General features: G+C 41.7%; 2 protein-coding genes across 2 annotated transcripts; both read right to left on the bottom strand.

The window, feature by feature from the left end:
- Positions 1–180: 180 nt before the first annotated feature.
- LOC118116455 (tumor necrosis factor ligand superfamily member 10-like) lies at positions 181–7,392 on the bottom strand. Its single transcript, XM_035168158.2, has 6 exons — positions 7,143–7,392; positions 5,407–5,550; positions 4,887–4,932; positions 4,669–4,776; positions 2,530–2,783; positions 181–1,293 (listed from the first exon to the last, which is right to left on the bottom strand). The coding sequence occupies exons 1-6, from the start codon at positions 7,254–7,256 to the stop codon at positions 1,084–1,086; spliced, it is 876 nt and encodes a 291-aa protein (XP_035024049.1). The 5' UTR covers positions 7,257–7,392; the 3' UTR covers positions 181–1,083.
- Positions 7,393–13,296: 5,904 nt separating this feature from the next.
- On the bottom strand, positions 13,297–16,953 carry nceh1a (neutral cholesterol ester hydrolase 1a). Its single transcript, XM_035168228.2, has 5 exons — positions 16,799–16,953; positions 15,857–16,112; positions 15,344–15,413; positions 15,000–15,171; positions 13,297–14,915 (listed from the first exon to the last, which is right to left on the bottom strand). Exons 1-5 carry the CDS (start codon positions 16,937–16,939, stop codon positions 14,295–14,297), a joined length of 1,260 nt encoding a protein of 419 aa, XP_035024119.1. The 5' UTR covers positions 16,940–16,953; the 3' UTR covers positions 13,297–14,294.
- Positions 16,954–17,332: the final 379 nt, after the last annotated feature.

Here is a 17,332-nt window from a genome sequence, read left to right as displayed (position 1 = left end):
GAGATATCGACTTGCTGCCAGTGCAACTAATAAGTGGTGGTGCCTAATATTACTATTATTGACCTGGGGAAGTTTTTTTTTAATATTCAATCTGTATAGCAGCCAATTGTAAATGATTCTATGGAGGAGAATTATACATTTTTACTGAAAAGGTTAAAAATAAAGTCTAAACGTTGAGAATCAAGTCAAACAATCATTTTATTTGTATAGTCGATATTCACATATCACAATTTGCCTCTCGGGGCTTAAAAAGGTGGGACATCCTCTGGCCTGAACCCTCGACTATAGAGTTGAGGAAAAACTACCCCCAAAAAAAACCTTTTAACAGGATTTAATCAAACTAAACCCGAGGATTTTGGTTTAGCATTTTGAGGTTAAAGGGGACGTGGTGTGAATAAAGTCGACTCCTCTGCTCCATCAAATCAAGTCAGAGGATCAACAGTTTTCTGCTCACACCGTTAAAAGAGAAAGAATTTCCTCGTAATCAAACAACAGTTTTAATACTTCACATTCTTTGTCACACCACAGATTTATTCAAGAATGTTGTACAAAGAGAAAATTTAAAGATCCTCTAACATCTTGTGGCATTTATTCACTTTTAATAAAAACTCCACTAAGTGTTATTTAGTCCACACGGCTCTCTTCTCCCAGCTGCTCACACACCAGAGCACAACATTTAATCTGCATCTATTGTCCTCCTCCAAATCCCCGGTGACCTGAATGCACCGCACAATCTGTTTGCTGTGCGTTCTGCTCGCCGCAGTCTTACAAACAGAATAAATATCCTGTGTGTGGTTTAGCTGTTATCAATTAACTGGTCACTGCTGGAGTAAACACACACCAAATGGTTCCACTTCCCACGTCGTACTGGGCCGCTGTTGGTGTGTCTGGTTTGATTACGTGCCTGCAGCTCCAGTGCCACTCCCCTGGCTGTCTGTCCGTCTCCATCCCTGCATCCCCAGGCAGCTTCCTCACATTCACCAGAGCAAACCCTGACATTTGGGTCAACCTCTGTCAGTGTCTACAAAAAACAAAGTCATCCCAGTGCTGGACTCCTCCGTCCAGGCCTCTCTCTCTCTCTCATTAGCCCACCAGGAAGGCCCCGAAGTAGCTCGCCCTGCCGTCCATCTCCATGGCGCTGGCGTTGCTGACCGTGACGAAGAGGCGGTCAGCGGGCTTGAGAAAGGCAGTGCCGGCCTGGTGCAGGGAGAAGAGGCCGGGCTCCTGACCCCGGGGCCAGCACGTGCTGCGGGACGACTTCATCAGCAGGATGGGCACCTTGTAGGAACTCATCTGAGGAACACATCACAACTTTGTAAATCATATGAGATAGATTTTTTTCTTTTTATTCTGACACAATCGGAAATCAATAACTTTATGAATCAACTGTGGTGCATTCAAGGCCACACTGACATTTGAGGGTAAAGAGTTCTCTTGGCACAGCTGCGTGTCATCAGAAACTTCATTGCCCTCAGTGGCAATTCTGAGTCACCATGTCCAGTCCTGACATTGTGTTCGTATTAGCTCATTTCTGTTTTCGCCGGGGAAGTTTTGTTTTGTGTTGCCCTGACCAATCAGTAATGAGTCACACACTTTTTCCCCCGGTGGTAGGGAACACTGGGAAACACACTTCCTCCCCCACTGCTCTTGAACGTAGCCTGTGGTTGGTTCACTGGCACTTCCTCTCTCTTCACAGGTAAGTTTCCTTCAGGTAGAAGCTGCATCGTGATCAGGTCGATAACTGTGGGTGCTGCTGTACTTTCTTTACCCAGATCTTCCATTGGTGCTTCCTGTTTGTAACTCTGTGCATATGGAGCAAAGCAGGGCCTGGACACCTGTTGTTGTGTTGTTCATGCACATCGAGGATATTTCTTCTTACTCCTGTGTTACTTTGTACGTCTTCACCTGCTGCTACTTTTGCTTCTTTTGTTTCGTTTTTTAATTTAAGTGCCTACCAATCATGTGTTTTAAGGTTTTAACATTAGACACTGCTTTTTAGGAACTGACTGTCCAGCACTTTGACGAATGACCATCTTAATTAACGTTGTTTGTAGTTCCCACTTCCTTTTTTCAGAATTAAAGTGCTGCTATAGAATTTGTTTATGGTTTAGGTTGATTTTGTTCATTTTGCTTGATTCGCTTTCACTAAGTATTCATTGTTTAATTTGTATGGGCACCTCTAACCCAGGCTGACAGTACACAGAATAAAGTCAGAGGATTATTATTCAAAAACACCTCATATTTCTGTTATGATAAAGAATAATAGAGTCCGACTTCTTTCCATTGCAGTATTCATAGGGCCCAAGGTTTAGTTAGAGCATTCAGGCGAGGGGGTGACGTCTTGGTGCACACAGGACATGACGTTTAAATTTAGGCAGAGAACTGGGCACTTGGCACAGAAAGGCCCCGACCAGGTTTGAACCCACAACCTTTTTGCTGTGAGGCGACAATGCACATGCTGCCCCCCCCAATCCAGATAAATGATCTTTCAATTCCAAGTATTGTCCTTTAAGGCACACAAAGCCTCACCTTCTTGTAGATATACTGCCCAAGCTGCGCTCCTTCCTCCTCCTTTGTGTCCCCCGTCTCCTCCTTTGCCTCCCCCTCCGTCTCCCCCGTCGAGGGCAGCCTGAAGTAGGTCTGTGCGTAGATGTAGTAGAGGCCAGCTGTGGGCACCAGGAGCTCACCACCCCTCAGCTCCATGTTCTGCAGGAAGGACAGACCCCTGTGGCCCTCCCACCCTCTGATACGCTGCCCCAGGAACCCCCTGCTGCTCCCTGAGCCTGCAATCACACACGCACACGCAGAAACACACACATGCTCAATGTTTGAGGCCGTTCCCTATGATGCAAGAGCTTTTTCAGATTGCCGTTTGGAGTGTTGCTGAGTTTAAACAGTCACTGCCATTCAAATGAGAAACAAATGTCTAAAGAGTCTGTGTGTAAATAGTGCTCACAGATGTGCCCACAGAGCAGCGGCAGCCCAACAACTGCTCCGCTAATGGACTATAATAAACTCAGCTATGTGATGCTTTTAAAAAAATGTCTTGTTTTCTTTCTGCCATGTTTTTTCTAATTTTTCCAGTCCAGCGACGACAGCCACATGTTTAAAAAAAGCAGCAGAAGTGGCCGATGAACTCCTTCCTCCAGAAAAGGAAAAGATAACAGGTCTTTTTTTAGATTTAGATTTAGAAATTGGATCCTTATGGACAAGATCCTTGAAGCCAAAGCTAAATAAGTATATTTACCAGAGATATAAAAAGTATCAGAGCTATTTACGCTGCCAACAACCCCCCCCCCCCGGAACAAACATAACAGAGAACAACATTGTTCAGCTCATTCATCAATTTAAAGCCTGAGCCAGATTTAATTAGGACTGTCTAACTTTATCAAACTGTAAAATGTGCACCATCAGAAGTTTGTCCAGTTTCCAGCGGCTAAAAAAAGAATAAATCCCATTGTGACAGAATTAGTGACTGACTCCACAGAATCTAAATAAAACTTCACAGATCTTATCGTCCAAACTTTTGAAAATTGTGCTGGAAAAAATCCTGTGATTCAGAAATGAATTGGAGAAAACATCACCCGTATCACAAATGAAAACGGCATTGGTTCAACATGAATATTAGGTTAAGTTCATAATAGTATTGTTATCTGCAATTTGCAGGGGCTATGCTTAAGTTTGTCAGTAGGTGAGATTCTGTGTCTAGGACTTGTCACCAGGCAAAGAGCCATTATAAAGGGTTGTCCACTAACCATTAAGTCGGTGGTTCGATCCCTGGTTCCTCCTGTTCTCCTTGGGTCAGACACTGAACCCTAAATTGCCCCTGTATATATATATTTTTGTTACTTTAAGTCTATGTTAATCTTTAGTCTCTATGGAAAACATTGTATTCTTTGGTTTTGTCCCTCATACTCTTCTACATATGTAGTTCTACTAACTCTGCGGTGGATCGAACTATTTTAAAGAAGGAAGCGACTCAGGTCACTGTATTGTCCATTGTAACTGTGGCGATGTTAAATAGTTGAAGTGGCTCTCAGGTCAGTTATAGAGCAACTTAGAAGAATTTTGCTCAAGGCCCCGGATGAGGTCAGGACCCTCCCTGGGCACATTGGGACAAATCGTGGTGGGCTGCTGGATTGCTGGGCCGATGAACTGTCAAAAAAAAGAACTCCTCAAAAAGCTTTTTTACGGGCCTGTCTGTGTGTTTACTGCCCTTGTGGACCTGTCATCTGGGGTGCATGTGAGCCCATGTTGCCTGTGTGGTCCAGGAATGGGCCGGTGCCAAAAGTGGCCCGCGCTCGTTTGCTGGACAGAAATTAATTAAGACAGTGACTCATCCTGTGCAGAGAAACTGCAGGATGCTGCAGGTTACGCAGAAGCAGCTGCACATCTGCAGGTCCTGACAGACGTGTAGGGAGATGTTATTGAACCTGAAAGCAGCCTGGGAAGCCTCGAAGCACATTCCTCACCTCTTGCACTGGGAAGGTACAGGTGAGGCAACCCAAGCCTCATCATTACACCCTTGTCTATACTCATAACATCCCTATTTTTTTGTTTTTTAGATTTACAATCCCGCAGATGTCCTTTTAATCTACTTTCCATGACCACGTTCACCTCGTAAAAGAAACGACTCCAGGCAGTTTTGCATCTGACTCGTGCACTCACCCTCTGCTATGGGAGAGTCTGTGGAGGAGACTACACCCGTCACATGGGCCGCGACTTTAGGAAGAGGGACCCCGGGGCTCAGGATGGGCAGCGCTCCCGTCAGCTTATCTGCGAAAACACGAGCAGATAAGAAACACTCTCTGGACATTTCTAGTGGGAAAAGTCATACTTTAAGCCCATTAGCAGTAATTGGCTGTCAATGGAGGCATTGTTCTTACTTCTCATAGTGGAGGATATCTCTTTCTGGAATCTGTCCGCCATTGTCTGAAAGGAAAACACAAAGAGAAACAGAAAAAGGGACGAGGGGAGGACGGAGGGAGAGAGAACGGGTCAGTCGGTTAATATATCTTGTCTTTTACAGTTGTTCTGACTTTTTTTTTACGTATCTTTTAAATCTAAATTAGAAACATTCAGTAATCTATCAGGAACCCTGTCACCCTGCATATCCAGTCACTCCCACTCACCCTGGGTCTACACAGTTCATGTGTGGACATGTAATAGCGGTTTTCCCCTTTTGGCTGAGTCAGTGTTGGATCATTTTTCCAATTTTAGCCGGTGACGTCTGAGTAACTGCATGTGGAGCACGAGAGGATCCCTGATTACTGTTAAAAGAAAAATTGGCCTCTGGTGTCTTGTGTTTTTTTTCTTAAACACCAAATGAACCTTGCACCAGATCTGGGTTTGTTTTCTTTTCCACACAGACATATGCAAATCGGGACAAAGAGAATAAATCAAAACCTTCTCTATGTGGTAGTGGAGCTGTTGCGTGACTTGCCAGCAGGGATTGCGTTTTCTGTCCTCGGCCGTCGACTCTTCGAACTCCGAGTGCAGGTTTGCGTTTATCAGACAGGAAACGCTGCTGCGGGAGAAACTCTCCTGCATCTGTTGGGATGAAAAGATGAAAACAAAATGATAAATCGCAGAAACTAAATAATCCAATGGTCTTATCTGCCGATCGTTTTCTTTATAAAGTGAGGGTAAATCTTCTGGTTTATTCAAATCATTGAAACTGACTGCAGAGCTTCACATTTGAGACGAATATTTGCAGATATTTGTCTGCAAGGAAAAATTAGTAATAACTCACCTGTGACTGTGATTTTTGAACTCTCTGTAGCCAATAACGGTCCTAATGTACAAACATTCAATTTTTACTTATCTAACATTCATACTGTGCATATCTTTCTCTCGTGTTTATATTTTTTATATACTGTATATTTATGTATTGTATGAGTAAACCCTGACTCTGAGAAAAATACATACATAGATACAAAAATAATCATCACCATAATGAAATCAAAATCCATATTTGTATCCATTTATTTAATCTGGGTCTATTTAAATACTACAAAATATGCTTCCTCAAAGTAAAATAGTTCCCTGGTTACTTAAATATCAATTATGATATGTATATTTATCAATATGTGAATAAAGTTCAATTAGTTAATATTTCCATTCTTCTGGACTTCTTATTCATGGTCACTTAAAAAGAGAAGCTCAAAATTTATTCTGCTTTTAGAAAAACTATTTATTTTGTAATAATGCTGTAATAATAATTATCGTTAAAAGTAAGCAAAGCACATTTTACTTTGTATGAAAAACATCTGTCAAGTCTATTATCAACATTTGATAATAAAATCTAAATTCAAATTTTAATACATATATGTAACCTGGATTAATTTGAATTATGCTTCCGTAAAGTAAAACAGTCCCTTGGTTACTTCTAGTGTATTATTGGTATTATTGGAAGTGGTTAACAATTAATGTGTTGATGTGATTACAGGAACTCACAGGTAAGCGCCGGGTGTTTCCTGCTCCTCAGCCAATCAGAGGTCAGGAAGAGGTCTATCAGCTTTTATAAACATGTTTTATTAGTTTTTATTGAACAGGTTTGTTTGGTCTCACGGCCTCATTTATAACTATAGTGCAAAGTTCTGTCATTGTTTTTAAAACTGTCTCCTCTCTCGTTGTCCAGCAGAAGGGAAATTCCTGCACCATTTATGAAGGACACCTTTTTTTTCTAAAATATTTCAAATCTATTTTTGTATAATATGACATTGACGGTCCTAATTTATAAAAGAGAAATGAATGATGTGCCCAGCAGTGTATAAAGTAGTTAAAATGGTACTTTAATGATACTTTAACAGTATTTTAAAGAGGATTTCCACATCTGACAACTCTGTTCCCTGCAGCGTTACATCTCTGTAGGAACAGAATGTCTGTAACTACTCAAAGGATGTGATCATTTTATTTCAAAGTAAAGTTAATCTTAAATAAACTTTGACTATAGCTGCGTAGTTTTCAGTACAGGATATTGTTTCAATGTTGTCCCAGTCCTGTATCCATACAGAGTCTATTGTAAAATTAGGTCAAAGGTCTTGTATTTCTCTAAACTGAATGTTAGATCACTATGAAATTATGACAAAGAGAGTATGTCATCATTTAAAATGTCCCCGGTTAGATGTCAGTTCACTCACTGTGCTCAGGACTTTGTTGAAGTAGATGAAACTGATGGCCACGGCGATGGTCTGGAGGAGGACGGCCGCGAGTACGATGAGGCCCAGACTCTGCAGGGAGATAGAGATGGCCATGTCCCAGCGGTGCGAGAAGAGCACCCAAATAAAGTCCAGAAGAGAGAGTGGAGAAAAGGCTTCCAGCAGGCAGGACAAGTCAGATCAGGCTCTGCCGCATTTCTGCTCTGGAGAGGGGGAGAGAGAGAGAGAGAGAGAGAGAGAGGAGGAGGAGGAGGCCGGAAACCAGAGCAGCAGTTTGTAGGTGGAGCAGAGAGGAGGTGTGGAGGATTACAACAGCCTCAAGATGTCACTGTTATTAGACAGAAATAAGCAGGAAGATTTAATGCAACTCCCAGGGCCCTTCAGGGGCCGTCGAAAATAGGGAAAACTTTGAGGTGCTGAAGCCAAATATATCTATATATACATCATATATATATGATCTTTGCATTTTTGATATTTAGCTGTAACCTGATGCAAAGATGGTGCAGAGTTTTATTAAGATATCTAGCAGGTTATTTTCTTATTTTCCCTAATAACACACTTCAAGGTCAATTTATTGGCTTTTCTGGAGCTTTTGATCATCACACATAGGCTTCATCAGCAGGTGGAGATGTTCAGGTTTCAATTCTTCTCAAACTCTTCTCCCTCGTCACTCAAAGGGATAATAATAATAATAATAATAATAATAATAATAATAATAATAATAATAATAATAATAATAATAATAACTTTATTATAAAGCACATCTTAAAGCAACTGCTACAAAAACAAAGACAGCAGATAAAATAAAACTACGTCATTTGAAAGTAATGACTAAGGAGAGAAATAACAGAGACACACGTAACAATAGCAAAAAGAAAGAAAATCAAGTAATCTGTTCCAGAGGGTCGGGGCCCCGACAACAAAGGCCCTGTGATCGTTGGTCTTCAGTCAAGAACTTCTTATCTTATCCTGATAGTATTAATGAGTTAAACAAAATCGTATGTGATGATAGTGGAATGATCATCTAAAGGCCGCAAAGCATATTTTACTTTCTATGAAAAACATGTGTGATGACAGGACTTTGAAAAGGGAACATAACTGTGGCCTTATCATTTTATGAGACCCTTATAGTTACTGTGCAGCAGGTGGGTAAAGGTGCAACTGTCTTTTGGTCTCCGACGCCGTCTCCTCCTTTCTGCAGTTCAAAGTAGCTTTGGTGACATTTTAAATCCTGATTTCCAAGCATCAGCCATAGTTTTTTTTTTTTACGGGCTCTATTTCTTTATTACTTCCAGCCAGGAGCACTTCAAAAGCTTCACAAATGGTTTTCACGACTTCCAGTCTCCGAAATGAGGAGCGAGTGAAGGCAGCATTAGATAACTGTTGGCTGGACGAGGCTTTTAAGAAGAGCACAGAGCCTCTGGAAACAATAAATCTCTGGCAGTTTAACACCGATGAAGATATTTGACCTTTTTCCTGGAATTTAATTCTATTTTCACATTTTTTTTTCAGCTTCTCTTTTATATCAGTAAAACACCTGTAGATGACTACAATGAATAAATTGTATCTATATAGCACTTTTCAAGCTTATGCATAAAGAGTAGCATGAATTAAAATATGAATTAAAATAAACCAATGAAAGCCCTCTTGTAGAATATACCAGTCTAACATGACAGCATATATATAGATATATATATCCACCAAGGCCCGTACGTAGATAAATGGATATAATATAATAAAATATTAAATATTAAATGGAGCTTAAAATATGGAAATGAGATAAGATGTGGCTATAACTAAACATGCTCCATTAAGTTAGGTGAAATAAAAATAAAGGAAGTGGAAATATATATTATGCAATCTCATTGAGTGATTATATACTGTATATAAATTGAAAAACACAATCTAATACTGTGTTTTTGTATATATGTTTGCATTTGCAGATGGGAGTACCCCCCCCCCCCAAAAAAAGATGTCACATTGTCATATATCCATGCAATGATTTACAGGAGTGGAGGTCACTAAAGCTGTGGCTCAGGAGGTAGAGGGGGTTGTCCACTATCCAGAAGGTTGGTGGATCAATATCCCTGGCCCCTTGGGCAAGATACTGAACCCTGACAGTGTATGAATGGTGTTATAGACAAAGTTCTGTGTGTAGAAGCGATGGGGTGAATGTGACTTGAGCTCTGAGTGGTCGATATGACTGGAAACGCTCTAAACAGACCGTTTACCACGAACGCAGCATCACTGCATGAAAACGTGAAAGTCAGATAAAAAAACTGCTTTTTTTTCCTCTCTTCTCTTTCCTGCTATTGTGAAATGATCTGAGAGAATGCTCGCAGATTAGTGCCAAGTGACCCGCCATTGTTAGTGCTGCAGCGTAGCACTGAGCGGGATCTGTCACAGGGGAGTCATTCAATCTGCACGACTTAACCTTGAGTGATTCCTGTACTTTCATTCCTTCACCTCTCACCCCGGCTCCATTGTCAGTGTGAGGAAGTGGGACGACCCTCCCAACTACCAGAACCAGCGTGCACGCAATCAACAGAGTCATGCATGTGCAACCGTAAATTCCACAGCAGCTCTCACCGCGAAGACGTGCGTATGCAAATGTGGTCGTAATTGCGAGCGGCCCACGTCTCGAGGAAAAGAAGTATTTACTTTGTTTCCCCCTCAGTGATTAAAATGCGGAAGAGAAAGCGATAAGCGTTTCCTGCGTTCCCCTGAAGTGAATCAATTCCCAGGCTCGCAGAGAGGGAGGTGGAGAAGGTGAGTGATATATTGAGACTGTCTGGCCTCAGGCGGGGAAGATGACACCCTGAGAGAGATGCCTGTCTACAATCCCATGGCAAGCAGGCAGAGAGAGAGAGACCATGTGTGAACATGTGTCTGGGGAGTTATTGTGCGAGTGGAAATGCATCAGTGTTTTTTAGCTATTTCCTTAATATCGGGCCACTTGTGTTTCTGTTATTTCTTCAGTCCAGTCAGCTGTTGACCTTTGACCTCTGGCAGACGTGTCCACATGCAACAGGTTTTAATCCCAGATGTGTAGATGTTGCTGCCATAAAATGATCTAAAGATCTAAATCTTTATCGGATTACAAAAAAATTTACAAATAAAACTTTGTATACTTTTATATATATACGACTGTATATATACACAGCTGTGTGGCATTTGCATGTTCTCCCTGTATTTGCGTAACTCCAGCTTCATCCCACAGTCCATAGATCGGGGTTCGGTTAATAAGAGACCACTAATGAGATCGGCTCCAGCGCCCCTTTGTGACCCTCAAAGGATAATCGATATCAGTAATGGTTTGATATGTATTATATATAAACCTCATATGCATTATAAATACAAGGGAATTCAAGTTTTCTATGAGTTCAGTGTAGATCTGACGGGGGGAGGGTGCATCTGACATCTGAAAAATATGAATATATTTTTACTGCATAAGGAAAGTGAGCGCAGCTAAAGAGCCGACAACTTGAGACAACTTCAAAATTGCAAAGATTGGAGAGAGGGGCCTCCTCACTACGCAGAGTGCGTTAATGCAGGAAGCACCAGGAGGCAGCAACTTCGAGACTTCGCAGTCGGCATAAAAAGAAAATCCACTGAAAACGTTGTATTTTCCAAACTCCCCCTCAATGAATGATCTTTATTTACTCTGCACTTTTACAGAAGAGCAACACCCAGGTCACATTCCTGAGGGGGGGTTTCATTGTGACATCACAATTCCCCACTCATTTTAAGCCAGTTTCTGAGTGTAGAGTTGACACTTTATGGTTATTGCCGAAAAATGCAATAGGATCGAAAACTCAATTCATGTATAACTTTTGAAAAGCTCCAAAACCTCCAGAATCTCGTGTCCCTGTGTGGAACATGTGCAGAGTTCAGCTACTGAAGCTTTTATACACAGTGACTCAAAACGTTAAGTATTTTCCCAACCAGCCCTGACGCTGAAGAACAATTGGAAACAGGAAAGCCTGAGGAGTGCTGCTGCTGCTGCTGCTGCTGCTGCTGCTGCTGCTGCTACTTCTTCTTCTCTGGAAAGGAAAGCTGCTGCCCTGTGAAGCAAAGTGCTTGATTTATACCCAGAAGACAGAAAATGGCTTTAGAGGATGGATCACACTCCGTTCACCTTCCTCGGCCTTCCACTCCTCTTTTACTTCCCTCAAGGCTTCTCCTCCCAGCGTTCCTCCCGCTAAAGTCATGGAATCTCCCTAAATTCCCATCTGAGTTTCACAGCTGCTCATTGTCTCCTTTATAAAACAGACTGGTGCTGAAAAATGCTGCTGCAGCACAAAGCACACAGACTGTCACCAATGACTGGGCCTGACACTGGGCGGGTATTTCCCCCGACAGGAAACTACACAGTGTGTGAATGTGGGAGGAAATAAAAGATGTTTTAATCCTCAATCATTTCTATCAAACTTAAGAGTTTCTTTAAGATTTAAAGTTAAAAATTAAATCAGCACCAGGTTTTCATTTAGGGTAATCATGAAATTGAATATCACATTTATGTGTTCATATAGTGTATATCGCATTTTTTCTATATTTAGAATTATAATATCATATGGAAAAGAAGCCAAAATATCCCGAATACAGGGGCCGCCATCTTGTGCTGGTGACGTCATTCGGAGCCAGATCCTGCGTAGTAGTGGAGCTGTGCTGTCAATCATTACGTCTCAAACAACTAATTAAAACCAAACTTATAAGAAAAATTTACAGAAATACATAAACCAACATGTTTGGCACTTCCTGAAATGACTAACAATTTTCAGGATAAATTAGTTTTTCGTGTAGTTTTCATTTTCTTTTCAGTTTGGCCCATATATATATATATAAAAATACATGGAGGTTGCAATGCTGCAGCCAACCACCAGGGGGTGATCCAGATCTTTTAGGATGCTTCTCTTTTGTGAGCTGTCTTCATGTACAGACATTGAGTTAAAGTTGTAATGAAATGATAAGTCCTTGCATATACTTTCAATTGGATGGATGCATATAGCAGCAAACATATCACAGTATATGAGATATAGAAAATAAAACAAAAACTGTGCAAAGTATAAAGAATGAAAATATAAAGAATGCACATATTATATGGATTTATAGAGTGAAATGTACACTTGGAGACTTCAAAAGTAAAAGTACAAAAGTAAAAGCATTTGTCATGCAGACAAATGGGACCTTTAAGTATTTCATGACCATGTTTTATTATTGCATTTCTAATGTTTTAATACATAAGTAGTATTTTGCTGCTGTGGCTGGTTTAGGTGAAGCTCTCAATTCTAACGGATGTCTATACATTTTGTTTGTTTAGTCTATATAAAATATGTCATATTTTATAAGCTGGTCGTATATTTAGTGTGTAAAAGCAAAATCATTCAAAACAACTGGAAACTTTAACCGTCACATCAGTGTTTGGAAGGTTCACATACAATTGAAAATAGTCACGTCAAGTACTAGTACTTCACAACCATACTTGAGTACTGCTGTTACCAAACCACTAGAGGACGCTGCTGTATTGGTTTTTGGTGCTTCTGGGTTTAGTGACCCAGGAATTCACTAACCCCTCAGGTGAGAGAACAGAAAATGATCTGATCATAAACATGACTGATGCACCTCTGAGCGTTTGTTCTCTTAAGCAATAATTACACAGTAATTATGTATTTAGCAGCTGCGTCATCTAAACCACAGTGTTCTCCCTTCCCTTCTTGTGTAGAAATATATGTGTTTTATTAGTAGGTGTGTTGGATACCACTAAATATTTGTGATTAGCACAAAAAAAGCAATTAGCAACCCACAAGTATTTTTATGCATTTATACCTAAACCTTCAAACTAAAGGTGACATATGATAATGGGTTAAACGATGTATTTGGATGAAGTGTCCTGAATAGAATCCCTAATTGTAATTATTGACACCTTTATTTAAATAAAAATGTTCTCCATTTGAATTCTTTGTACACATTACAATTTTACCAGCAATCTTATCAGTTGCTCTCTTTTTTTAATGCATGATAAGCATGTCTAGAAAATACCAATGTCCCAAATGAGACGGGTTCAGAAAAAAGTTGAGTCACTGAAAATCAAATTGGAGACATCTGGTTCGTCATCACGATTGGTGGTTCAATCCCCGGCTCCCCCTGTCCGCATGCCGAAGTGTCCATGGGCAAGACACTGAACCGGTCAGAGTAAAGGATAGTGTAATAGAAAATGCAGAATGTGAGTGTAACTTTATAAAGTGCTTTGAGTTTGTCGATAAGACTTTATAAACAGTCCGTATACTGGTGGTGCTTTTAAAACAGTGAATGTAATTCCAGCGATGAGTTCAACTTCCACAGTTTTCCCTGTGGAGTCATTTAAGTAGCAAGGCATTTTATTGATAGCAGCCTCGGGGCCTGTTCAGAAACCTAAAGTACATCCTGTAATACAACACAATGTGAATCATGAATGGAATCAAGCTGTCGAGCTTTTGCTTTGTGACTTTCAAGTGGCATCATTTGTCAGGGAAGACGTCACTTTACTGCCGTGCAGGGAGCAGAAGAAGTACAACTACTGTCTATAAGAAATGTAATGACTTCCTTTTTTGAGAAGACAATTTATTGAAAAGACAGAATATCATGATCTGAATTATTTACTTATAAAGTTTTCTTGTTTGTTGTTGTCATCATGGTTTAACCCTGTTGTACGCTGTGACTTGTTTTATAATTGTGTTATTTGTATATAACCTTAACTTCCATAAATACAATATTATTATTAATATCACAAAAAGAAAATGATCTGTCCTGTGTTTGATGTGAACATTGTTTTCTCACCACAACAATAAAATCAACCACTGTAAACATGAACCTTTGATTTTGGGAGTTTATCGTACCTTTATAAAATCATTTCCAACCCTTGTGACACACTCTTGTCTAAATGTATGAATGAGTGAAGTGCTGATGTGGAGCCATCTTGTTATTTTATCCTTCAGTGGAAAGCTTGTGGCTGTGATGTTGGACGCCCATGACGGCCCTGAGCTTAAAATCATATGTTTCAGCACAAAGAATCGACGTAAAAATCCCTTCAGCAAATCTAAAGTCTCAAAGAATCAGACATGCACACACTCATTACTCATTTGCACACACACACTCTCACAAGTTGTTCTGCAGCCAGTTGAGGTAACCCCGGACCACCCTCCTCCCCACATCGAACTCTACTGGCCAGACTATAAAGCTGAAACATCCGTGGAAGCCGTCCTCATAGTGGTCATTGGTAACCGTGACCCCTGCGTCCTGTAGGCGCCGAGCGTACATGAGCCCATCGTCCCTCAACACGTCATTTTCGCACGTTAGGATGTACGTCCGAGGGCATTTGGCCAAAACCTCTGGTCCTGCCAGCAGCGGCGACACCCGCGCATCCAGCAGCCCCGGCACCTCCTTCACCAGCCCCGGTGAACCTTTACCGACAACGAGAGGCCTGTGGTTCCTCTTGTATTTCGGGGGCAGGAGCACGGTCCAGTCGGATCGCGCCCTCAGCTCTGGGCTGACGGCCGAGTGGTGTGAGGAGCTGTGGTTGTTCACCAGCAACTGGGGCTGCAGGGAGAGGTCAGCGCCGAGGTACCGCAGCCAAAACCGAACCATGAGGGGGCGGTAGAGGACGGGTATGCCCTGGTTCTGCACGTAGGAAGGTGTGTTGAAGTCCAGGGTTTGGAGCGCCGGGTAGATTAAGGCCTGGATGCTGAACTTCACACTCACAGTGTCGTCAGTGGAAATCTGGAGAAGAAGTACGAACACATAATTCCCTGCATCGTATTTACATTGTGACGCTCATTTCTACAGGCGACGGCTCCAGTTTACCTCCTGGGCGACGGCAGCAGCCAGATTTCCTCCGGTACTGGCCCCTGACACGGCTACACGCTCAGGGTCAATTGCGTACTTGGCCAGAAGCTCTGGGGACAGGAAGTGTTTGGCAGCAGCGAGGCAGTCTAAATATGGCACGGGAAAGTGCACCTCCGGGTAAAGACGATACCTGAAAGACAATGGTTGCACATGTTTCAGCGTAGGATCATGCAATTATATGCACGTTCTAAAGTAAAAGGGTAACTCCAGTCGGTTACATGTCACAACAAGTAGCACCAAACCTGTCATAACACTTCTACAATATCTAATATCTCATCTGGCTGCAGGAGACACATACTTACACAACAGAGACCACAACAGTGTTGAGCTCGTCCGACACCGTTCGGCTGAGGGCATCGCTTGAACGCCTCTCTGAGGAAGTGAGATAGAGAAAACGAAGGATGGAGGAGTGTGGAAGAGCAAAATGAACAAAAGTGAAATTAAGGGAAAGGTTGAAAACCGCCCTCGCAATGTTTACAAAAGAGAAAAGAAATGGATCTGTCAGAAATTTGAAAGGGTTATTTCTCCCTCGGGTCAAGCCTCACCCCTCCACACATTCTCTACTAAAAATCGAACAGACAAAAGCAGACGAAAAAACAAAACCTCCTTCGCAGAGGACAGAGGGAATAAAAAAAAAGCTCTTAAAACTAGACCTTCTCAACTAAATACTGAGCAAATATCAAGAAAATACAGGGAAATTGATTGAGCAAATATTTGCATATTGTATTACTGACACCTGTAGTGCAAAGAAAGTTTTACATTTGTGGTACAAACGTTCTGTATACCCTCACTATTCTACTAATGTCCGTACTCACCTGTGCCGCCAAGGGCCCAGTCTCCTCCATGAAAATACATCAGCCCTCTCCTCAGGTGGCCCTCCCCTCCGGCCGGGGGCTCGTATACTCTGACCGGGATGCCCGCGAAAGTGATGTCGCTGACCTTCACTCCGGGCACGACCCCTCCGCCGGACTCGTAGCTGTCCCCCACCTTGCCCGTGCCATAGAAGCTCTCCGAGGGCCACCTGACAAACTTGAAATAACCGTCGCAGCCCAGCCAATCCCTCAGAGAGGCCTGAGGACAGAGACGAGAGGAGAGACACCTAAAATGTAGTTTCTCTGGACAACAAAAAGAGATCAAGTTTGGTTCAAATTGCTTATTAAGGACAGTACTTGTCCCCCATTGGATTGTTGAGTTTGAATGTGGACCCATAACTTTTCTTCCGACTGGCCCTGGAAGGATGTTATAGAACTGAAATGGTCCTTGACAGCTCTCGGCGCATGACAGGGCCTGTAAAAACTTTATGGATTTTTTTAATGAACCACCTGCCCAAAGATGCAGTGGCCCACCAGGATTAGTCCCAATTTACCCAAACCCACTTCTGACCTCCCAGGAACCTTAATTCTGCTCAGGGGTCTTTCCTACCTGAGACCTGCAAGACATACCCCCCCCTACATACCCCTTTTTATCTGGACCATTCAAACATTATTTGCCAGATTTCCTTTTAAACATTTTCAAAATATAATAGTATTAATAATATAGCTTGGCTGAATACTTCATGATTATTATTTCCATTGCCCAGCATTCCCATGAACATTTTAAATTCAATATTTAATCAGCAGTCAGAATCCATCCATGTCGTCCCCTCAGCATCACTGCTGCAGCTGCCCCCCTGCTGCATTCACGTGTTCCTGATATTTACAACCATGCACCCCCCCAGAATTGACTCCGTATTTACCATGAAAACGTTTCTCTCTTACCAGATGCATCGATGTCCTGAAGGCGGCGCCCACCAGCATCAGCCTCCACGGCTCCTGGATGGACTCGGGCAGCGGGATGTAAACGTAATAAGCGAGAGTCACCGTGAGAGTCAGTGTGAGAACAACCGGCCGCAGCCTCATCTTGAGCCGGAGGAGAGAGGAGCACATCTGTCTGCAGCTGGAGCCGCTGATTGGTCCCTGCAGGTCTGAGGAGGACAGCGAGGACCAATCAGGATCCAGAAGAGATCCCGGATCAAACACTTCCCTTACAAATCTTCAAAATAAAACGCATTATTATGGTTATTATTATTTTAACCATTATACACTGTTAGTATGTTTAAATTTACTTTTATTTTCTGCCAAAGCTTCTGAAATTCTATTTTATATTTTTTTATTTATTGTGAATTGTAAATTCATTTGGAAAAACTAAATATGGTTATATTTAAATTTACATAAAATATATAAACTGAAGAAGATTTATTTACATAAATCTTCTTTATTTACATAAATCTTTTTCAGCCCAAAACTTAAGGA

This window comes from Hippoglossus stenolepis, chromosome 10 (genome assembly GCF_022539355.2).
Source record: "Hippoglossus stenolepis isolate QCI-W04-F060 chromosome 10, HSTE1.2, whole genome shotgun sequence".
Taxonomy (NCBI): domain Eukaryota; kingdom Metazoa; phylum Chordata; class Actinopteri; order Pleuronectiformes; family Pleuronectidae; genus Hippoglossus; species Hippoglossus stenolepis.
Note: the sequence above shows the minus strand (reverse complement) of the source record. Positions and strands in the feature narration are given on the sequence as shown.